This window comes from Corythoichthys intestinalis, chromosome 12 (genome assembly GCF_030265065.1).
Source record: "Corythoichthys intestinalis isolate RoL2023-P3 chromosome 12, ASM3026506v1, whole genome shotgun sequence".
In the NCBI taxonomy this organism is placed as follows: Eukaryota; Metazoa; Chordata; class Actinopteri; order Syngnathiformes; family Syngnathidae; genus Corythoichthys; species Corythoichthys intestinalis.
The window spans coordinates 43,524,075-43,548,899 of record NC_080406.1 but is presented as its reverse complement, the minus strand read 5'-3'; the positions used below and the strand labels follow the sequence as shown (position 1 = coordinate 43,548,899).

At 43.0% G+C, this 24,825-nt stretch overlaps 1 protein-coding gene across 1 annotated transcript in view; it reads right to left on the bottom strand.

Moving 5' to 3' along the window:
- Window positions 1–15,240: 15,240 nt before the first annotated feature.
- Window positions 15,241–24,825, bottom strand: part of LOC130926671 (motile sperm domain-containing protein 2-like) — a 50,688-nt gene continuing 41,103 nt past the window's right edge. The window contains exons 11-15 of the mRNA XM_057851720.1: window positions 22,925–23,018; window positions 22,749–22,845; window positions 21,551–21,671; window positions 21,391–21,484; window positions 15,241–16,429 (exon numbers count right to left, since the gene is read on the bottom strand). Of these exons, the coding sequence (XP_057707703.1) occupies window positions 16,277–16,429; window positions 21,391–21,484; window positions 21,551–21,671; window positions 22,749–22,845; window positions 22,925–23,018 (559 nt within the window). The 3' untranslated portion in view covers window positions 15,241–16,276. The remainder of the gene's footprint in view (window positions 16,430–21,390; window positions 21,485–21,550; window positions 21,672–22,748; window positions 22,846–22,924; window positions 23,019–24,825) is intronic.

The window sequence follows — 24,825 nt, the reverse complement described above, 5'->3', positions numbered from 1 at the left end:
CTAGACTGCCGCCACAACATCGTTATGCCGTACTCACTCTTAACAAACATTTCCAAAGGTAGTCACCCTCCATTCACGTGCTGAACTGTCAAAACAGAGCGCGGATTCACTTCCTGGTTTTATGACGTCGCGAGCGGGCCGTCAGCGAGTGACGTCACAATACGGCTTGAGTTTTTGGCCATCGTAAATTTATTTTTCTTTCCAAATGTTTTTTCGGTATGGTAGTACCAGTATTTTGTTTATTGTATTTTTCATTAATTTATAGTGAAGCTAATATTACATAAACTGGAGTTATTGAACAGAAAACTAAACTTTTGGAGTTAATTGGCTGGAGGGGAGGGGCCAGGAGGAATATAAAGAGCGACCTACCTTTCCTACCTGAGTCACTTGGAGTCACGCAGTGGTGCAGAGCAGGTAATAGACCTTTTTATTTTATTTGTCATGCAAGTAATGTTTTTGTAAATATGGTGAATGTATCTTTTGTAAATAATCACTTTTTCACTTTGTCACAGAACACTGCTGTTAATTTGTTGGGAACGTCGTTAATAAAACACTTAAAAAAAACATCATTCTGCTTCGGTTGCCATTTTTGGGAGCAAGAGCCCCGCCACATATGGTGGCAGTGGTGGGATGGCAAACCGAAGAAAACGACGTTCCCAACAGCGAAAGATGGAGGAGGAAGACTTCTCAGTGGGAACAGCGAAAGATGGAGGAGGAAGACTTCTCAGTGGACCAGGGGGCTGCAGCAGCACAACAGCCCGTAGGGGAGCTCCTTGGCCTCATGAAAGAGTTTTTGGCGGGTCAGCAGAGGAGAGAGGAGGGGATGTTGGACGAGATACGCAACCTACGTGTCTCGCTGAGACCAGCTACCCCGGCCTTTTCAGCTGAGCATGACGGGTTATCCAGCGTGGGCAGCCCACGGATGGAGCTGCCTACACCAGCCCAGTCAAGGCGGCCTCTAGGACAGTCCACAACATTGCGGGCGGGGCCAGAACAGAGCGCCGCCGGAGCCAACCTTCCACCGCCAAATATGGAGCCGAGGCCATATGCAGCTGAGCCGAAAATTCCGCCATATGAGAAGGGAGAAGACCTCGAGAACTACCTGTTACGTTTCGAAAGAATAGCGAAGACTTGGCGATGGCCAGAGACTGAGTGGGCATGCCGGCTTGTGCCACTTCTCTCGGGGAAAGCGCTGGAAGCATATACAGCCATGGATGAAGGGGAAGCACACCGCTACTCAGACCTAAAAGCAGCCCTGTTGGCCAAGTTCGACATTTCACCCGAAACCTACAGACAGCAGTTCCGCACCACCATGATTCCACCTGGAGAGACACCGACCGAGACCTACCACCGTTTAAAAGGCCTTTACCGAAGATGGGTGCGTCCAGACCAGCTCACCAAGGAGCAAATCGGGGAGCTCGTTATCCTGGAGCAGCTGCTTCGTGTCCTGCCTGCTGACGTCCGCACCTGGGTCCGAGAGCATGAACCTGACGATGGTCTGACGGCAGCAAAGTTGGCACTGCAGTATCAAAACGCTCGTCGGGGAGGAGTTCCACGACCCACCAGCTCAGCACCTAGACCTGCCCAGCAGTTTACACCAGCACGACATACGAGGGAGCCTATGAACAGCTCGCGAGGTACACCCAACTCTACTCCAAACCAGCCTGGGATGGGTAAGCCCTTTATTTGTTATTACTGCCAGCAACAGGGACATAAAGCTTCTGTGTGCCCAGTACGAAGGGATAAGCTTACTGGGGCCTGTTACGCGCCTCGTGCAGAGGGTAGACGGTTAACTAACCAGGATTCGAACAAGCATGTATTAAAAATTGTGACTTTAAACGGCCAGCCAGTGACAACACTGCTGGACAGTGGGAGTATTACCTCACTGGTAAAAAAGAGCTTGGTCCCAGTGACCGGTATTGACTATAACCATAAAACTGATATTGTTTGTGTTCATGGGGACAATCATTCATATCCCAAAGCGGAAGTGACTGTAAGAATTGATGGACAATCTTACTTGATGACTGTTGCAGTAGTGGAAAATTTACCAGTTGACCTGGTCCTTGGTACTGATTTCCCTGTACTGTTAGAACTTTTGAAAAATGAAAAAGGGGGAGTGAATGGGTTGAATAACCATGGTTTCTGTCCGGTTGTAACGCGGTCTCAGACAAAAATGGGCTTAGAGCCCTTACCAAACTTAGATGACAGCATATGTGAAGGAGGCCTCAAAGGGCCTAGAAAGTCAAAACTCCAGAGGCGAATCGAAAAACGGCTAAACCTAAGTGGCTCAAACTCTACCAACTTGAATATTGAGGAGGGGTGGAAGATACCCGAGAATATAGCAGAATTGCAAAGACAGGATAAAACTCTACAAAACTGTTTTAAGAACGTGAATGCTAATGCTATCGCTAATTCTAGTGCCACGGGTAAAGAACAGTTTATTCTCATCAATGATTTATTATACATTGTTAACGATACTCAAAAACGTCTGGTGATTCCGGCGTCCTGTCGGCAGATAGTCATGCACGTTGCACACACACTCCCGTGGGCTGGACATCTTGGGCGTCACAAAACCTATTTGCGCGTGAGTGCTCGGTTTTACTGGCCAGGCATGTACAACGACATACAGACATATTGCACCACATGTCCGACCTGCCAAAAAACCTCACCACCTCGCCGATCTGACAGGGCTCTCCTTCATCCACTGCCGATAATATCCACACCATTTCGCCGAATTGCCATGGACATTGTTGGACCGTTGGTCAGAAGTGCTCGGGGCCATCAGTACATTCTCGTTATTTGTGACTATGCCACTAGATATCCCGAAGCCTTTCCATTATGTACAATTACTGCTCCAGCTGTCCTCCATTGCTTCGTTCAGTTATTCTCCCGAGTCGGGATCCCCGATGAAATCCTGACTGACCAGGGAACCAATTTCACTTCACGTCTCTTACAATTATTTCATAAACAGTTAGGGATCACAGCGTTGCGCACCACACCTTATCATCCGGAAACAGACGGCCTGGTCGAGAGATTCAACCAAACGCTCAAGAGGATGTTGCAGAAATTTGTTGGCGACACCGGTAGCGATTGGGACAGATGGCTGCCATTCCTTTTATTCGCCTACCGAGAGGTACCTCAGGCATCCACTGGATTCTCTCCCTTCGAGCTATTGTATGGATGGGACGTGCAGGGACCCTTGGACTTGCTGAGCAAAACATGGGCGGCAATGGAGTCCAAAGCCAGTGAGAGGGGAATCGTCCAGTATGTGCTGCAAATGAGGGATCGGCTGTCCGACTATCTCGAGGAGGCTGAAGAGAACCTGAAAGAGGCGCAAAAGAAACAAAAACTATGGTATGACCAACAAGCCAGACACCGTGACTTCCATCCGGACCAGAAAGTATTGTTGTTGCTTCCATCATCCAACAGCAAGTTATTGGCAAAATGGCAAGGCCCCTACACCATCCTGCGACGAATGGGACCAGTCACCTACGAAATACATCAGCCAGACAAGAAAAAGACCAAGCAGACCTACCACGTGAACCTGCTGAAGGAATGGAAGGCGGCTTCTCCGGAAAATCCAGACATCACCTGTTTAGTGAGGAAAATGGACGTGGATGATGAAGATCCTGGTGTTCCTGTAGTCAACGATCCATCTGACCCTCACATAGCTCACCTCTCAGTTGACCAAGCTGCCGACCTTCAGAACATCTTCGAGGAAATACCATCCATCTTCAGGGCGGAGCCTGGCAGGACCACCGTAACCCAGCATGTAATCCGGTTGAAGGACACCAACCCCATTCGTCAACGCCCATACCGGATCCCCCAGCAACTGACAGAACAGCTGAAGCAGGAAGTGGAGTCAATGCGGACACTGGGAGTCATTGAGCCATCAACATCAGAGTGGTGCAGCCCGGTCGTTATTGTCTTTAAGAAGGACGGTTCTTTGCGCATCTGCATTGATTTCCGAAAGCTGAATTCCATCTCTGCTTTCGATGCTTATCCTATGCCAAGAATAGATGACCTTTTAGATCGCATTGGCTCAGCATCTTTCATTACGACCCTGGACTTGTGTAAAGGCTACTGGCAGGTACCGCTAGAGGCCTCCAGCCGACCATACACTGCCTTCCGAACACCTACCGGCCTGTATCAATTTACAGTAATGCCATTCGGCCTGCATGGCGCCCCAGCAACCTTCCAACGCCTCATGGACAGAGTTCTTCTAGGCTGTGAAACATTCAGTGCAGCTTACCTGGATGATGTGGTGATTTTCAGTAGCACATGGGAAGAACATCTCAAACACCTGAGGGTAGTATTAGGGAAGATCAAGGAGGCGGGGCTGACCTTAAATGTATCCAAATGTGAGTGGGCACGCCAGAAAACCCGATATCTGGGGTATCAACTGGGCGGAGGAGAGGTACGTCCTCAAATGGACAAGGTAGAAGCGATCCAGAGTTGTCCTCGTCCTCGCACAAAAAAGGAGGTGCGATCGTTCCTTGGCCTTGCGGGGTGGTATCGCAGGTTTGTCCCACAGTTTGCCACAATCGCTGCCCCACTCACTGCTCTTACTATGAAAGACAAAAAGAATCCAGTGACGTGGACGAAGGAGTGTGAAACTGCCTTTGAAAACTTAAAAACACTCCTCTGTTCATCTCCAGTGTTGCGCAGTCCTGATTTTAACCGACGCTTCTTGGTCCAGGTGGACGCTTCGGATGTTGGCCTCGGAGCAGTTCTTGCACAAGGTGACCCTGGAGCTGAGCAACCCATCCTCTGTCTGAGCAGGAAACTACTGCCACGTGAAGCCAGATACTCAGTGGTGGAAAAGGAGGGACTAGCCATCAAGTGGGCTCTGGAGAGCCTAAAATATTATTTATTGGGGAGAGAGTTTGATCTAGAGACAGACCATAGGGCCTTGACTTGGATCAACTCCATGAAAGACCATAACAGCCGGTTGACACGCTGGTACCTCTCGCTGCAGCCCTTCCAGTTCTCTGTCAAACACCGGTCTGGGAAATCGAACTTGGTAGCTGACTACCTCTCTAGGTTGCCAAGACTTTGTCAACCTTCGGGAGGAGGTGGATGGTGTGACGGAGTAGCCCCGTCAGATCCCGGGGAGACTCGGCGTCCGCAATATAACGCGTGAGACACGGTGGACTCGGCGTTATCAATAGTATTCATTTTGACACAATATTACTAATTTTGACTCACACACACGTGCGCACGTACATTCACACCGTACCTGTTGAATCTTTAGGCATCGCGGGGGTCTGGGGTGCACACTAGACTGCCGCCACAACATCGTTATGCCGTACTCACTCTTAACAAACATTTCCAAAGGTAGTCACCCTCCATTCACGTGCTGAACTGTCAAAACAGAGCGCGGATTCACTTCCTGGTTTTATGACGTCGCGAGCGGGCCGTCAGCGAGTGACGTCACAATACGGCTTGAGTTTTTGGCCATCGTAAATTTATTTTTCTTTCCAAATGTTTTTTCGGTATGGTAGTACCAGTATTTTGTTTATTGTATTTTTCATTAATTTATAGTGAAGCTAATATTACATAAACTGGAGTTATTGAACAGAAAACTAAACTTTTGGAGTTAATTGGCTGGAGGGGAGGGGCCAGGAGGAATATAAAGAGCGACCTACCTTTCCTACCTGAGTCACTTGGAGTCACGCAGTGGTGCAGAGCAGGTAATAGACCTTTTTATTTTATTTGTCATGCAAGTAATGTTTTTGTAAATATGGTGAATGTATCTTTTGTAAATAATCACTTTTTCACTTTGTCACAGAACACTGCTGTTAATTTGTTGGGAACGTCGTTAATAAAACACTTAAAAAAAACATCATTCTGCTTCGGTTGCCATTTTTGGGAGCAAGAGCCCCGCCACACGACGAGTTTGAGCCTGGAAGAGCAGGACTGCTCTCCAGAGGAAGGGCACTGGACCGGAGCAACAATCTCTGCTCAGTTCACTACGTCTACTTTACTTTTATTGTCTTTTACTGAAAGAAATGCCGCAGTAATTTGGGCACTCTTTCCAAAGTAGGTTTGCCACCTTTAAGAAATTGAAATAAGGGACTCCCCCCTCCCGAAAAAAAGGAGGCTAATAGAGAGACGGAATGCTGTGGTCAATTATTATTACTTATAATAGTTAGCGTACACAAATGCGGAAACAAAGTTGAACCTCGAAGCAGACAACAAGCGGGGGATACGTACAAGGGTTTAATGATTGCAAACAAAAAATAACACGCGATCGCAGGATAGTAGCGATAACAAAAGGAGTCCGTGACAGCAGGTTGACGGAGCTCAATGCTACAAACTCGAAGGTTAACTAAGACGATAGGCAGCGAGCCAAAAAGCCAAACTAAAAACACTCAAATACCTGCACAGGGTAGAGGTTACAAACGAGAGTAGCACACTAACAGAAAAAACCCAATGCAGGGGCGTAACAAGCAAATGTAGCGAGACTATAGTGCGAGATGTCAAATGGCGGTCAGCAAGGCAAATATCTCAGCAGCCTTCTCTGAGATCACCCGTGCTTAAATGCTGCGTTGATGAGCCTTCATTGGATTCAGGTGCGACGTCAGTAACGTCCCCACTACCAGCCCAGCAACAAAACACAATCTAACCAGCAGCAGAATGTGACAATAATTTCATGAAAGTTTCACTGTTTGGACTTTGAGATATTTTAAAAAGTTTATTCAGTTCATTCAGAGTTTATTATTATGAATTTATTTTTACTTTCTTACTGTTAGGCTAGTATTATACATGTTTTATTAATTTCACAAATGTAGCACTATTTTGGCTATTGAGAGCCAAAGGTTTATTCAACTATTGTCTACTAGGGTTTAGTGTACTTTTTCCTATTTTGCAAAGGTAAGCAACAGCCTGACAAAGAAAGCCTTGATAGCAATGATTTCACATCCAATTATGTACAGTGCCTTGCAAAAGTATTTGGCCCCCTTGAATCTTGCAACCTTTCGCCACATTTCAGGCTTCAAACATAAAGATATGAAATTAATTTTTTTTGTCAAGAATCAACAACAAGTGGGACACAATCGTGAAGTGGAACAACATTTATTGGATAATTTAAACTTTTTTAACAAATAAAAAACTGAAAAGTGGGGCGTGCAATATTATTCGGCCCCTTTACTTTCAGTGCAGAAAACTCACTCCAGAAGTTCAGTGAGGATCTCTGAATGATCCAATGTTGTCCTAAATGACCGATGATGATAAATAGAATCAACCTGTGTGCAATCAAGTCTCCGTATAAATGCACCTGCTCTGTGATAGTCTCAGAGTTCTGTTTAAAGTGCAGAGAGCATTATGAAAACCAAGGAACACACCAGGCAGGTCCGAGATACTGTTGTGGAGAAGTTTAAAGCCGGATTTGGATACAAAAAGATTTCCCAAGCTTTAAACATCTCAAGGAGCACTGTGCAAGCCATCATATTGAAATGGAAGGAGCATCAGACCACAGCAAATCTACCAAGACCCGGCCGTCCTTCCAAACTTTCTTCTCAAACAAGGAGAAAACTGATCAGAGATGCAGCCAAGAGGCCCATGATCACTCTGGATGAACTGCAGAGATCTGAAGCTGAGGTGGGAGAGTCTGTCCATAGGACAACAATCAGTCGTACACTGCACAAATCTGGCCTTTAAGGAAGAGTGGCAAGAAGAAAGTCATTTCTCAAAGATATCCATAAAAAGTCTCGTTTAAAGTTTGCCACAAGCCACCTGGGAGACACACCAAACATGTGGAAGAAGGTGCTCTGGTCAGATGAAACCAAAATTAAACTTTTTGGCCACAATGCAAAACGATATGTTTGGCGTAAAAGCAACACAGCTCATCACCCTGAACACACCATCCCCACTGTCAAACATGGTGGTGGCAGCATCATGGTTTGGGCTTGCTTTTCTTCAGCAGGGACAGGGAAGATGGTTAAAATTGACGGGAAGATGGATGCAGCCAAATACAGGAACATTCTGGAAGAAAACCTGTTGGTATCTGCACAAGACCTGAGACTGGGACGGCGATTTATCTTCCAACAGGACAATGATCCAAAACATAAAGCCAAATCTACAATGGAATGGTTCAAAAATAAACGTATCCAGGTGTTAGAATGGCCAAGTCAAAGTCCAGACCTGAATCCAATCCAGAATCTGTGGAAAGAGCTGAAGACTGCTGTTCACAAACACTCTCCATCCAACCTCACTGAGCTCGAGCCGTTTTGCATGGAAGAATGGGCAAGAATGTCAGTCTCTCGATGTGCAAAACTGATAGAAACATACCCCAAGCGACTTGCAGCCGTAATTGGAGCAAAAGGTGGCGCTACAAAGTATTAACGCAAGGGGGCCGAATAATATTGCACGCCCCACTTTTCAGTTTTTTATTTGTTAAAAAAGTTTAAATTATCCAATAAATTTTATTCCACTTCACGATTGTGTCCCACTTGTTGTTGATTCTTGACAAAAAATTTAAATTTTAGATCTTTATGTTTGAAGCCTGAAATGTGGCGAAAGGTTGCAAGGTTCAAGGGGGCCGAATACTTTTGCAAGGCACTGTAGCTCTTTGGGGGGGTGTGTGTGTGTATATACACATATATATATATATATATATATATATATGTTTAAATGGGGTGGTATCGGTAGGGTATCGGTAACGGCCGATACTGCACAGCCAGGTATCTGTATCGGGGCCAAAAAATGGTATCGGTGCAACACTAACCCATACTAACGAACCAGTTGCGGTTGAGGTACAAGGACACACAGAGACTATGAGCTTCCACCTGTTCTCAACATCAACTCAGACTGTGGTGCTGGGGTTCTCCTGGTTGTGTAAACACATTCAATGGAAAACTGGGACAATTGTGGGCTGGGGTAGTGACTGGGCAAGGAAGTGTGTGTGTGTGTGTGTGTGTGTGTGTGGGGGGGGGGGGGGGTAGTACGGTGGCTAGAAGGTTGATGTTAATAACGTCTCTTTCTACCTTTTCAGGACCGGAGATCGACCTGAGTACAGTCCCCGCTTGTTACCACCACCTAAGCCAAGTCTTCTGCAAGACCAGAGCCATGTCATTACCTCCTCACAGACCTTATGCCATCAAACTTATCCCTGAGTCCACTATCCCCAGGAGATGGCTCTACCCGATCTCTGGTCCCGAGAGACAAGCCATGAAGGATTACATCCAGTCCTCGTTAAAAGGCGGGTTAAATCCGCCCTTCTTCCTCTGCTGTTGGGGCAGGTTTTTTCTTCGTGGGGAATGACGGAGGCCTGCGCCCGTGTATTGACGATCGCCAGCTGAACGATATCACGATTAAGAACAGTTATCCACTCCCATTATTGTCATCAGTTTTCGATCAGTTGCAACAAGCCAAGGAGTTCACAAAGCTTAAGGAATGCTTACCACCTAGTTAGGATACGGGAGGGGGGTGAGTGGAAGACGGCTTTTAACACTATGGATGGCCATTATGAATACCTTGCGATGCCGTTTGGTCTTACCAACGCCCCTGCTTTCTTTCAGGCATTGATTGATGACGTTCTACGTGAATTTTTAGACCGCTTTGTATTTGTTTATTTAGATGATATTCTGATCTATTCTCCTGACCGAGCCACCCACCAGCAGCATATAGCCAAAGTACTAGAAAGACTCTTGGCCAACCGGCTGTATGTTAAAGTGCGTATGACACCTAAAAGCATGTTTATTTCATATTTCACGCGGTGTTTTATGCTCCTGAATGAAACGGGCCGCTTGGATGTGTGTGGAAGCCATCGTTTTATATATTCAATTTTTGAATCCCGCGCTATGAAAACTAGTTACTTCCGGCTCCAGTCTCGGGTTCCGGACAAATGCGAATGTGACGTCACCCGGGTCAGGATCTCACAATACAGCATTGCTTTATAGCATGCAGATGGACTGCGGATTCAGCTGATTTTGCGGATTAATTTGTTTATTTTTCGCATCACGCCAGCCAAAAGGCTGCGCCAGGTAGAGGCGTGTGAGCCTTTTTGGGTTTCAGAAAGTTTCCGTTCACCCCGAGATCGGCCAAAACAAGTGTGCGACAACTGTGGGACCATTGGACTTACGAGGAAGTGAGTAAACATCGTGTTTTGTATTATGTTAAATTAGGGCTGTCAAAATTATCGCGTTAACGGGCGTTAATTAATCTTTTTAATTAATCACGTTAAAATATTTGACGCAATTAACGCATGCACTGAATGACCCGCTCACGCATTGCCTCAAACAGATTACAATGACGCTGTTTATGGACATTAAGAGTGAAGAGAATGCCACCGGCCGCTTGGGGGCAGCACTGTTCCATACTAATGTTATTCCTTCTATTAGTGGGAGAATTAGTAATTGTGAGACGTTTATGCTGTTGCATTATGCTATTTGTGCTCCATACATATTTCTGTAAGTATTCTTTCTTTTAGTGGCAATTATGTGTCTCTTGTTGTATTTTGGGTAAGATATGTACAGTGATATATATGTTATAAAGGCGAGTGGGCACAGGCGTTCTTTGGACCGCGCCGTTTATTGGCATAAGCCTCGGCTACTCCTTCACAACATACATAAGTATCATTGATCATTATCAGTGAAAGCACAACAAAAAAAAAAAAATCCTATCTCTCAAAAAAAAAAAAAAAAATGTTCACAAAAAGAAAAGCACTTCAGTCTGTAGCAATGAGGCCCAATTTTCACACAGTTAAACAACAATGCAAAGTGAACTAGCATTCCCAATCAAAATAGCTATGCAAAATACACATAAAACTTACTCAGACTTTGGTCACTCTATTCTTATTATTGTTATTTTTATTCTTATATTAACTCTACTTTTGATTGAAAATTTTACAAATTTTATTAAAACGAAAACATGAAGAGGGTTTTTTATATAAAATTACTATAACTTGTAACTATAACATTTATCTTTTAAGAACTACAAGTCTTTCTATCCGTGGATCACTTTAACAGAAAGAATGTTGATGCCATTTGTGGATTTATAGTTATAATAAACAAATACAGTACTTATGTACAGTATGTTTTATGTATATATCCGTCTTGTGTCTTATCTTTCCATTCCAACAATAATTTACAGAAAAATATGGCATATTTTAGAGATGGTTTGAATTGCGATTAATTACGATTAATTACAATTAATTCATTTTTAAGCTGTGATTAACTCGATTAAAATTTTTAATCGTTTGACAGCCCTATATTAAATATTGGGATCATAGCACACGTTTGAATACCGAGGTGGCTTGCATTTTGTGGCTGACATGCTCCTTGTCCACTCGGCCGACGATCGGCGGCTTGTCGCACATCCCCCCTGCCGGGAGAGCGCTATACTCGGCTTATTGCCCTCTTCGTGTGCCTGGTGTTCTGTCAAATTTTCCACCCGATCAGAAATTGCAAGTTTGTGTTAAAAATTGCCGCGAATACAGCGATTACAAAGTAAACACTATAAACTGTCTTTAAATAAAGGGTATTTACTTACGTTTGATCATGGATGGGCATGTAGAAAAGCTCTCCTCAGATACATTCTGCCATGTTAGCTGCACAACAACTGCAGCCGCTCTCATCTGACTCTCTCGCTGTTAACGTCTTCGCCGTGTGGTAAAGCATTATTTTGCCATATTCCTGTTGACCATGTGGCAGCTACGCACTCCTCCGACGTCGGCCGGTTTGTCCAGCGGTCATTGTCCAGCTGCTTCCCCGCAAACGAGCCCTCTGCCCTCAGCAGGGTAACTACGAGCTTTAACTTGCTTGCCGCCGGGCGGGTTGCTGATTGGCGAAGAAAATCGACAACCCCGCCGCCGTGTGATATGATCCAGGCTAGTTTTGTGTTTTGGGTTAGCATGTCGGCTAGCTGTCCCGCCTATTGGTTTATTTACATTCTCCGAAGCCGGGGGCAGAGAAATGACAAAAGCCCGACTAACTACTGTGGCATAAAATATCGTTCGGGAGGCGCGACAGTAAAGGTGAAGTCGACACCATTATGGAGTAATTTGGCCATGTCGTACTGAATAAATAAATGCATTTTTATTATTTCATATTCCATTTGCCACAAGACTGTCATTTATCATGAACATACCATTTATTTAGCTATTGGGGAAAAATAATTGGATCAAAAGAATATCCTGTAAAAATACTGGAGTAGAGAGACTGAAACAATGACATTTTGCGGCTCTCTTCGTCACATTTTCCTCGTTTTGTATAATTCCCCCTCAATGGGCTGAATAGTAAAACAGATGAAACCATTCTCCTGCTGACGTCATCCTCCAGTTGGGTACGCTAGAGCTTTGTAATGGTATGTGTGGTTAACCGGCAGATTAAAAAACTAATTTCTCGTCATCCGCGCTTTGCCAAATTGTTGTATAGGTCAAATCGTCTCAAAATTAGATTTTAATTCACATTATAATTCTATTTAACTTTTTTTCTCCTGTCATACGCACTTTAAGGCAGAGAAAAGCCAATTCCACGCCGACACCATCTCCTTCCTGGGCTTTATCGTAGCCCCTGGAAGGGTTCAGATGGATCCGGCTAAAATCAGCGCTGTGGTTAACTGGCCGTGCCCCCTGGTGTTTCAATGGCCTCACTCCTCGCCGCTTTCCTGCCATCCGAGAGTTTGGCGGACAATGCACGCCATCTGCCGGAGGTTCTGGTGGCCGGGCATGGAGCCGGATGTCCAGGAGTACATTAAGGCATGCTCAGTACATTAAGGCATGCTCAATCAGCGCCCAGAACAAGAGCTCAAACCGCCCACGCATGGGACTGCTCCAGCCGCTGCCCATCCCCTCCAGGCCTTGGGCTGAAATCTCCATGGATTTCGTCACAGGACACCCGATCTCACAAGGCAACAACACAACCTCACAGTGGTCGACAGATTCTCTAAGATGGCCCGCTTTATTGCGCTACCAGCCCTGCCCTCCGTCAAAGACACTGCTGAGATCATGATGCGGCAGATGTTTCGGGTTCATGCGTTCCCCTAAGACATTGTATCTGACCGGGGGCCCCAGTTCGTGTCCCGTTTCTGGGGGGCCTTGTGCAAATTGATCCTTGCCAAGCCAAGCTTTACCTCTGGGTATCATCTGGAATCCAACGGTCAGACCGAGCGCCTGAACCAGCAGTTGAAAACCGGCCTCCGGTGCCTGGTGTCCCAGAACCAATCGACACGGGGCAACCGCCTGGTCTGGATCAAGTTCGCCCATAACACGCTGCCCACCTCAGCTACGGGTATGTCACCGTTTAAATTTGTGTTCGGCTACGACCCTCCAGTTTTCACCGCCCAGGAGCCGGAGGTCTCCGTTCCCTCAGCCTCCGTCCGCCGTCGAGGCGCATCTGTGAGGCTGCCCACCTGGTCCTTTCCCGACAGGGGGACAGAATGAAAAGAATGGCGGACCGTCGACGTCGCCTTCCTACCAGGCGGGGCAGCGGGTCTGGCTCAGCGCCTGGGATCACCCTTTTCGACCCTCATCCAGGAAGCTGGCACCCCACTTTGTTGGATCGTTCACAGTCTCCAAAGTGGTGGGACCTGCGGCCGTTCGACTGCGGCCTTCCTGGACCCTTTGGATCCACCCCACGTTCCACGTGAGTCAAGTGAAACCCATGGTGGAAAGCCCAGCGCTGCCGACTCCGCCCCCGCCACCCCCACTGGATGTTGACGCCGGCCCCGCCTACAAGGTCAAGCGGCTGTTGGCGGTCCGGTCCAGGGGCAGGGGACGCTAGTATCTCGTCGATTTGGAAGGGTACAGCCCCGAAGAGAGACAGTGGGTCCCCTACCTCTTTATTCTTGACCATAGCCTCATTGCAGACTTCCACGGGGACCATCCTGAGATGCCTGGTCCGTCTGGGATCCGGTCCTAGAGGGGCGGTTCTGTCACGCCTGGGTTTGGGTTGTCATGTCTTGGTATATTGTTGTCTCTTCCTGCTTTATTTTGAAGCCTTACCCTCCTGTTTCCAACACTCACCCTCCTTGCTGTCTATCCTGTCTGATTATGATTACCTATTGTTCCCACCTGTGCTGCATTCCTATATGCTTAAATTGTTTGTCATTCCCTAGTCTCGTGCCAAAGTGTCTTCACCCTTCGATGCCACCAAAGCCAGTCCATAGCCAAAGATATTCTAAGTTGTAAGTTGTTCATTGCATTCTGACTGAATTTTGCATTTGAGTCCGCTACATCTTGTCTAAGTGTGACATAAGACTTGTAAATATTTTCATCCTAAAGACTAAAACAAAAATTAAAAGGGCTGCCAAAACAACACTGCCAAGAAATGTATCTTTTTTTGACAATTCCAAGATTAATACAATATTTTAGACAAATTATTACTAAGTTATTTCCAGTGTTGTTAATCTTACTGAAAAAAAGTAATTAATTATAGTTACAAATTACTTCTCCCAAAAAGTAATTGCGTTACTAACTCAATTACCTGAATGTAAGAGTAATCAGTTACTTGGCAAAGTAATTGGTGATAATTACTTTTTTTTTTTCCCCCTCAAAAAAAAAAAAAAAAAAAAAACATTGGCCACACTATGTGAAGTTTTTTGTGGAGGTTTTTGGTACAATTGGCCCGAGCCCAATTCTTTACCCTAATTTACCCTTTACCCTGAATCAACAGTTAAAAGTTGTTAAAATTGCTCCCATTATTGCATTAGTTCCCTTCTCTCTACTTTCGACATATGAAAGTTTTAAAACTGTTTCATCATTTAAAGATAGATTCAAGTCAAGATTTTGCCGATTTAGAAGTATTTTGGATAAAAAGTTACTTAGGTTCGCGAGGAAGGTTCTCTACAACAGAGCCGTCCTAAAAAGCCTACTGCTTTAAGATGGCGGCTAACATTTTGCATCTAGTTATATCTATATACAGTACATGGGATATCTACCATGTCTACCATATCTACCATAACATGCGGGCGTAGTTTGTCCGGCTATCGGCTACAACATGTATTATTGGAGCTACCTAGCATCGCGTTTGCTCGGCTTCACACTTTCTTGCCTCCTCCCCGCTCCTGCTCTGCTCTGTCGTCTCGGTGAGTCCGTCTCCCTCAGACTTTTCGACCAATATAGTAACGCATAGTAACGCATGCCTTTCCGTCCTCAGTAACGGTAACGGCGTTGCCAAGATGAGAAAAGTAATTAATTAGATTACCCACTACTGAAAAAAATAACGCCGTTAGTAACGCCGTTATATTGTAACGCCGTTATTAACAACACTGGTTATTTCACAGAAACATTTTCTTGATAAAATGGAGAGGAAAAAAAATGAACATTTTGTCATTTAGACTTGTTTTTTTATTCATGACAGATATAAGATGTAAGACAAGAAATAAAAAATCGGGCTCCGAGAATGTAATGATACAAGCCCCATGCTACATGGGTGCAAAGTTTCAAGACAACCGGTCGATTAATGACAGAAGAATAAGACTTCAAAATGAGTCTCCACAATAACAACAACAACCTGAGTGGCAACTTACACATATTATGTTAGCTCGTTGGCTGCCATTGACGGCAATGGAAGTTCAATCCATTTAAACTCGGAGGGTTAGCAGCGAATGAATTCGCTACTAGTGACAAACTCAGTAGAAGGATGAAATTTATATGTTCAATTTAAAGGTGGGGGTAGTACTAATGATGTATTTTTGAGTGAAATGTTTTAATGCTTTTTATTTCTTTGGTGAGCCATATAAGACCCACAATCTTCCCACTCCCAAAGACTCCATTAACTTCCAGCAGCGTTAAAACTTCAAAGTAGGTTAGAGCGGGCGGTCTCGGAGGCTTTTGCAAACAACCTCATGGTAATCAACACCGCAAGAATGTGCTCATTACTGTCGCTCATCAGCCAACCGCGTTCGAACGGCACGTGTTGATAACTAAACAGAAATGGCCGCTCATCACGCGGGTCCTGATTGCTCGGCGTCGCAGATAAAACAGATTGACAATAAGCAATGCGCGCGTGTCCTTGTGCCCGCTGCTAATTGCTTCTGTAGTTTTAGCTAATTAGAAGCAATCTGTTGGCGGCGAAGGACCGCAACTTTACTGATTGAATCTATACTTATATGTCCACGCTACAAAAATGACTTACGTGAATTAAGTGTTTATTTTCACATCTTCAATATCATATAAAATATTGTACATACAATATGATCACAAAAATAAATCTTTCCTTCATATTTTTTAGTAATAAATACCTTTTTTTCCAGCTTATAAAATGCTGCCAAGTTGTTAAAAGCGTCTTTGATCGTCGGCACCGAATTGTGTCCCTTGAACGGTCTTTGTTGGTCAAGATAGTTGCTGGTAGAACATCAGCAGGTGGATGCAGTACAGGTTGAGTAAAAGCAGAATCAGGACCAGGCAGATTAAAACTTTCTGGACCCACATGCACGTGTTGACGCTCTGCTCCAGGCGGGAATTGGAGGCCATCAAACGCATGAGCTGGTGGCACAAAAGAGAGAGAGAAAAAAACAAGGGTTTTAGAAGAACATAGGTCTTCCATCTCATTCCATGTCAGATACAATTGCTTTTACCAGAACAGCTAGCAGAACTGCTATGAAGATTTTTCAACTAAATATTATATTATTTAACATTTATTGACAATAGTTTAAGAGACATTGTTGACCTAAAGAGGGTCCAAATTATCTTTTTTTTTCTTAACTCTTTGGCTTCCATTGTGCCAATAATTCTATTCCAACTTCACAATCACATCCATAATCATTCCATGATCGCTCTAGTTCTTCCTCCATCTCCTCCTCACGTGTTTTTGCGCTAAAATGATTTTTGTTATTTTTGTATAACGTTGGTGTGTAACAAATTGGTGTTTGCCGTCATCATTTACCCGTTTTCAACTTTACAGGGTGCACCAAACCGGAAGACGGATGAACCAACGAGAAACATGAATAAACCCAAATTGACTCCACTGACTACTTACCCATATTTTAATGTTTTTGGGAAACAAACACACAAACAAAAAAACATTTTTCTTGGGACCTCCAGGGGGAGGCGGGCCTGCGGGAGAGCCTCGTGCCTGGGTGAAGCTTTCCTGTCTTCCCCTTACCACCTTCTGAAAGTCTCCCCCGGCTCGGTTGTCATGGCAACAATTTAGAAGTCAAAGAGATGACTAATCCAATTATGGCTCACAATTTTCAAACTGGACCGTCATTATGACGACATTATTTTCTCCGTAGTTCACATGATTTAATTATCACATGCTATGTTCATACTATAGGTTTCATATACTCGTTGACTTTTCTCTAACCTAATTGCCTGCATATGTGGGTATTGATCTACACACCTCACAGTAAACCTTGTTTTTTGTATCTTCGGAGCTGACCCAATTCCAGCGGTCTCACCACTTGGGCTGAAACTTTCTTTCCCTTTTCTTTTCATATTGGATTTCGCTTTCCTTCAACTCCTCGGGTGACTCTTTTTTGAGTGGTCTTTTTTCCCCGGTGCGTTCCCTCTTCCCATCCCTGGGGGCCGGTTGACGGGAGCGCGGGTGGTCCGGGGAACCACCCTGGATCCCGGGGGGGTGACGATGGCTCCTTTGCTGGGCTGCGGGAGGAGGAATGCACTGCACTCCAGAAATCGTTATTTATATGACAAACACGACGTGCTTTTATTTTGAAATGTTCACCGGAAGTACGTTCGCTAAACCGCTAAGCTTTCCACTCCGCAAAAAAGCACTTTTCGTCATTGCTTGTGGTGTCACTAATTGATTTTTTTTTTCATGTTAAACAGCGATTTTTCATGTTTGAAGTGTCACCCTGAAGTGTAACCGCAAGTTTGCATTTTGGAGAAGTATAAATAATCGACTTATAACCGAATCGGAGCCTCTGAAACATAATCGTAATTGAATCGTTAGTTGCCCAAAGATTCCCTGACAGTGCACCTTATAATCAGATGCGCCTTATATATATAGATCAATATTGGTTAATCATGACATTCCCTTAAGCGTAGCGCCATTACTGGATGCATAACATAACTACAACAACAAGGTGACCCAAAGACAAGTTTTTAGAAAATATTTTATTCATAGTAATTGGAACCTTAAAACATCCCATTTAAAAAACAATTATGGAATTTTCATTTTAAAATTGTGTCCTTCAAATGGTGTCGTCCTGCATGAATGCATTCATGTAATCCGCTGTTGACCACTTAAAAAAATAATAAAAAGAAAAAAAGGGAATTTTTGCGTACTGGCACTAAGGGTGTGGCCACCTTAGGCACACCCCTGATTCGATTCGATTACGATTCAGGGTGCTACGATTCGATTTTGATGATCACGGTAATGACGATGATCAAGGTTATCGCGATTATCACGATTATCGATGCATCGTACATTCCTGATTAATAAGGTAGCCAAATAAATTTATGTCCATTATTTATTTAAATTATCCTTATGATTCAACAGGTACGATGGAAACATGCCCATACAACAAAAAACTGCCCTTAAACTGTGTTTTTATTTATTTATTTTTTTTACAAGAAAGTGCAAAAACATTAACCATTTTAAAGGGAGTACTTATTTCTCTCAACAATACAATAAAAGTTACACTGGTCAAATGAATTCCACATTTTCTGGACACAAACAAAGTGTCTTTAGAAATAAGAATTCTTTTAACCAATATACTTTGTTTTCACAGTGTTACCTCCTTTGTGTAACTCTTGGAGTGACAGGTGGAAATCAAAACTGATCTTGATCACTTTTAACTTGTGGCGTTTATTGCTGAGCACATAAAAAAGTCCGGCAGCCTCCAACATCGCCACACACACACTCATTACAGCGCACGCACTTTCTTCTCTCCCTGCACGCTCACACACGCCTGTCGGCTCCCAGGCAGCACTTACAACAACAGATTTCTGTACTATTTCGCATGTTTGTTGTTTTTCCCACTGTACTTAATCATGGTTTTACACGTTCTGCATATGAAATACACGTTAGCTAATAAGCTTGGCGCTCGGCGCTAACTATTAACTATCTAAAAAACAACAACAATAAAGGCTAAACAAGAGAGTTCGTGTACTAACCTCTTATAGACGCACACAGGTCTTAGCAACCCACTAAGGACATTTTTCAATTGAAATGCCTTAAAACTACTGCTGGACATCTGAAAGACAAGGAGCAACGAACTATCTCTCTTCCTCTCTCGCTCTAAAAAAATAACTTGCGCTTCTGTCCCTGCCTGTGTCATACACAAACGTATTTTCCAGTCTTTTAAAAAGGAGTAAATTCCTCTCCCAATAACCGGGAGCATCCATCATAACGCCGTGCGTGCGTCCGTTAACGGTATCTGGGCGGCAGACGTGTCTTAAATTTTGTTCCGCTACGAGCAGCTGTCATAAAGTTATGAGGGAAAATCCTCGTTTTTTAACCTTTATGAATCGTAATCGAATCGTCCCGTGTCAAATCGCGATGCATGTAATAATCGATTTTTTGGAACTCCTCTAATTAGCAGACATGAGCAAGTGGCAACACTGCGAGACAGTGACCTTGAGCAAGTAAATATGCCATTTTAGCAACCACGGTGAAATTCACAGTATTCAACATCTCAGACGAGGAACCAATGAGAAATCTTAGCAGCACATTTCAAGAATGTATTTGTACAAGAGGACGCCATTTAAAGTATGTCATTTTAAAAAAGTGAAAACTCCATCATTGTTTCTTAATTGGCATGTTTTAAGGTGTCAATTCCTATAAAGAAAATATTTTCTTCCAACAGTCTTGGTTTTATTGGATTGCTAAAAAGTTCCTGTTGTTTTTTTTTTTTGGGTCACCCTGTATTTGGATCAATATTGGTTACTCATGGCATGACATTTAGCGCAGCTACATTTAGTGGCTGCATAGCGCAACCCCAACCACTACTACTACTGCGCCTTATAACGCTGTGCGACCTAGATATGAAAAGTTTTTAAATGGGCCACTCATTGAATGTGTGTGTTATACTCCAATGCACCTTATAGTGCGGAAAATACGGTAATTATTCAACAATCCAGCAGGAAGCTCAGCTCCCATTACACCAGTCATGTCCAAAGTCCGGCCCGGGGGCCAGATGCAGCCCGTGGACAAATTTCATCCGGCCCCCAGCCTCTGTCATAAAATAAATAACGTCTGGCCCGCACACAGACTTAATAAATTGGTCAGCAGTACTGCTACCAGCATATGAAGTCACCTACACACTAAATACTGCTCCTCATTTACCCAGTAAAAGGCAGCAGCACGCTAACATTACCCCGTGTGACCCAATTTTCTAAAATGGCGACAATCAACAAAAAAAAGTTGACTGCAACTGCTGACGCTTCAAGGATAGGTGGAAATTTGACTATTTCTTCACTAAAATACGCAACAACTGTGTCTGTGTGTCTGCCTCATTTGCAAAGAGACAGTCGCTGTTTTTAAACAGTTCAATGTGAGGCAATAGCACCAAACAAGACACGCTGACATGTACGACAAGATTACAGGGAAGATACGTAGTGAGAAATTGAAGCAACTTGAAACTAGTTTAATTTCACAGCAGCAGCATTTCGCAAGAGCCCGAGAGTCGAAAGAGAACGCCACAAAGGCTAGTTGCAAGATTGTTGAAATTATTAATTTAAAAAAATAATATAGCAAATGTGACACACAGAATGGCTTGCTAAAATTTGCTTAAATATATTGTTCTACGTAAAGGACGTTAGCCAAGGTCTGCCCCCACATTGTTACCACACCAAATCTGGCCCCCCTTTGCAAAACGTTTGGACACCCCTGCATTACACTTTGACCTAAAGACCCCTAAATGTATAAAAGAAAAGTTTGTTCGTAAAGCTGTCGAGTTGTTATCTTAGCATAAAAATTGAAAAAGCAGTGGACACCACTTGCGCTTTCTGATTAACTCATTGGTTGCCATTGACGACAATCGACGTCCAATTCATTTTGAGTGGTAGGGCTAGCAACGAGTGAACGAACCAGCCCTACCGCTTAAAATGGATTGGACGTCTATCGCTGCCAATGGCAACTAACGTGCTAATCATATTCCAAGAAGCCAAAATTGCATAAAGAAGACGCAATGCTCTTTATGTAAGTCAATTATAAGGGCGCCCACTCTGATATTGATCTGTAAAATCAATTAGGGAAATCTTTAAAAAGACATTTGAAAGGAGGCAGTCACACTGTCTCGCTTGTCCACAGGTTAAGATAAAAACTAAAATAAATAATCAATAAATAAATGAAGATTGCAGCTTCTTCCTAGGAAAGAAATAAATAGCCTTCATTCAGCCAAGACTCACTAAATCATAATCTGGTGCCAAGTAGCCTACCAGCAGACAGTGTAAGAAATATAAACTGTTACATTGCAATTGCGATGCCTGTCAAGTCATTTTTTTTGTTTTTGCTTTCCGATGCCATGTGACAGCGTACTTACCATCGTGTTAATGTCGTTGCTGCTTCCTATATCGTAAGATTCCTTCAAAGGGTTCACCACCGGTTTGACGCTTTCAAGAACATGGCATCGCAACCTGCAGGGGAAAAAAAGAAACAGTTGAATGAAACTAGCAGGAATTCCTCAAAGCGTCAGGAAGTACCTGTGTTCCATGATTTTAGGTTTTGGTACTTCTTTCCAGAACTGCGCGAGTTCTTGAGATCCTACGTTGTCCATCTCTGCCGCCATCACCAGGAAGCGATCCTGGGGGGACGCTTGAGACGCTGGGCAAAAAAATGGGGGAAACAAACCTGTGGTATTGAGTGATTGTCATTGACAGTGACAATCCATTTCAACTGGGAGGAGCTGCTTTCATTAATCGACTTTTGTGATTGAGAACTAATCGGTTAACAACAAATTAATCAACTATTTTGATAGTCGATGAATTGTTTAGAGACATTGTCGAGCTAAAAAAAATGTCCAAATCATCTTTTTGGATTTTCTCAATCGTAAATATTGTCGTATTTATTCATTCACATTTTCCCTCCATTACAAAAACAGCAATGCAGGGAAAAATATGATAAAAGGTCATTTTTAACTCGATTAATAAAAAAAAGTATGTATTTTTAAAGATATATTTTAAATTGAAAACGAAAATTGAAAATTTTTAAAAATGTAATTGGTATTGTTCGTATTTATATCTTAAACTTTTATTTATTTTACTTTGTAAAAAATTGGGAAAAAAATACTTTTTTTCTAATTCGAAACTTGATTTTTTTTTTCAAATATATATATTAGGAATAAAAACACACAAAAGGAAAGCAACAGTAAATGTTGTACTTTTTTGTTGTGCTTATATGAATATTTAAGATTTTATTCTTTTTTCCAATCAAAACACAAAACAAGGGGAAAAAAGTAGTTTTTTTAAAAAAAATTATTATTATTCACTTTGAATTTTGCAAAACATTTTAAAATATATTGTAAATCAAAAAAGGAAACATGGAAAAAAGCAATATTATCTTTTTTATTTACATTTCACATTTGATCTAGCTTTACTTAATAAACAAAGTTAAAAAGTTAATACTCTGATATATCTGTAGTCCTCGATTAAATCATGCGAATTTTTTTGAAATTATATTTGCAAACATTACTTTTTCTTTGGAAAACTATAATAGTAATAATAATAGTCCAACTTTTCTCTGCGCATTGTTTTTGGGTCCAATGCATATTTTAAACCAAAACTTATATAAGACTAATATAAAAATGTATATATGAGCCAATTAGTCGGTTAATCATCACCCCCTCAAAAATCAATGTTTGTGGAAGTCCTAGTAAAGAATACGTTAAACTTGGAAAAGTACCTCCATGCAGTGACACCACAATATCGATGGAAGCGCCTGGTTCACAAGTGCTGCTGCTAGGCTTCACTCTGTACTTCTCGGGTGCCGTAGTCCGAACCTGAAAAGGAAAACTACTAGAATCAGAAACTTTTTGTGAGATGCAGTTAAAACAAAAGCAGATGACATGTCACGCTCACCTTAAAGGCTAATGGGTTTTTGGTCACATTGCACAGGATAATGAGGCTTTTCTTCTCTGTATCTCCACAACCGAAACTGAGCTCTTCTGCAGGGCTGCAATAGAAAAAAAAATGCATTACACAAATAAAGAGTGGAACGCCTGGAGGCTGTTTGGACTCAGTTAGAGTTCAATCTGGGCTGTGGTGGCATATGACAACGAAAACCTCATTTCAACACCACTATATCATTACCAATATACTCCTATCTAATTGTAGTATCTGCACAACAACACATGGCCACATGCATTTTAGCCTCAGGAGCCACAATATGATTAAATGACTAATCAGCAATAATTATACATTCCAGGGTTTCCACTTTCCAGGGCTTTATAAGCCTGGCAGGCCAGGAGATTAATAAACCTTCCCATTGTTAAAACGACTTTGCCACTGACGGCGATGGACGGCCAATCCATTTTGACTTCGTGGGGGTGGTAGAAATCGTTGGATCGCTACCAGCCTCCCAGTCAAAATGGATTGGACTTCTATTGAAGGTCAATGGCACTGAATAACGATAATCATAATTCAATGGTAAGGTAAGGGCTGAGCGATTGACTGATTGATTCACAGAAAACTTTCATATTTTTTCCCTCAAACTTTTTTAAGGAGACAATAACAACAGTCCTTTTCAGACATACACTGCTGGCCAAAAGTATTGGCACCCCTGCCATTCTGTCAGATAATGCTCAATTTCTCCCAGAAAATGATTCCACTTACAAATGCTTTGGTAGTAATATCTTCTTTTATTTTGCTTGCAATGAAAAAACACAAAAGAGAATGCGAAAAAAAAATTAAATCATTATCATTTTACACAAAACTCCAAAAATGAGCCGGACAAAAGTATTGGCACCCTTTGAAAAATCATGTGATGCTTCTCTAATTTGTGTAATTAACAGCACCTGTTACTTACCTGTGGCACATAACAGGTGGTGGCAATAACTAAATCACAATTACAGCCAGTTAAAATGGATTAAAGTTGACCCAACCTCTCTCCTGTTTCCTTGTGTGTACCACATTGAGCATGGAGAAAAGAAAAAAAGACCAAAAAATTGTCTGAGGACTTGAGAAGCAAAATTGTGAGGAAGCATGGGCAATCTCATGGCTAAAAGTCCCTCTTCAAAGACCTGAATGTTCCTGTGTCTACCGTGCGAAGTGTCATCAATAAATGTAAAGCCCATGGCACTGTGGCTAACCTCCCTAGATGTAGATGGAAAAGAAAAATTGGGGAGTGATTTCAACGAAAGATAGTGCGGATGGTGGATAAAGAATATCGACTAACATCCAAACAAGTTCAAGCTGTGTCGCAGTCCGAGGGTACAACAGTGTCAACCTATACTATCCGTCGGCATCTGAATGAAAAGGGACTCTATGGTAGGCAGTGGTGTCAGTAACTAAGTGTTGTCAGTGTCAGCAGTGTTGTCACTAAGTAACGCGTTACTGTAATCTGATTACTTTCTTTCAGTAACGAGCAATCTAACGCGTTCATTTTTCCAAACCAGTAATCTGATTAAAGTTAGTTCTGACCCAATATACAGGTAATCCCCGGGTTAGGAATAAGTTACATTCCTAAAATGGCGACGTAACCCAAATTTCCACGCAAGTCGGAATTAACCATTTGAGTACCCCTTACAAAATAACTGTCCAAAAAGTCCAAAAGTATTGTATTTTGTTTAAAATAGAGGATACACTGCCCTCTGGTGGCAGCGTTGGGTCTGGCTGGGCTGTTGTCTTTTATGACTGAGAAGCACACTCAGACGTCTGACATGGATAAGGGATAGCTGTGCTCTGGTTTGGCACATACAGCTATAAGTTGTTTCAGCCAATATATGTTTGTGTATGCATTTGTTATAAAATTTACAGCTACA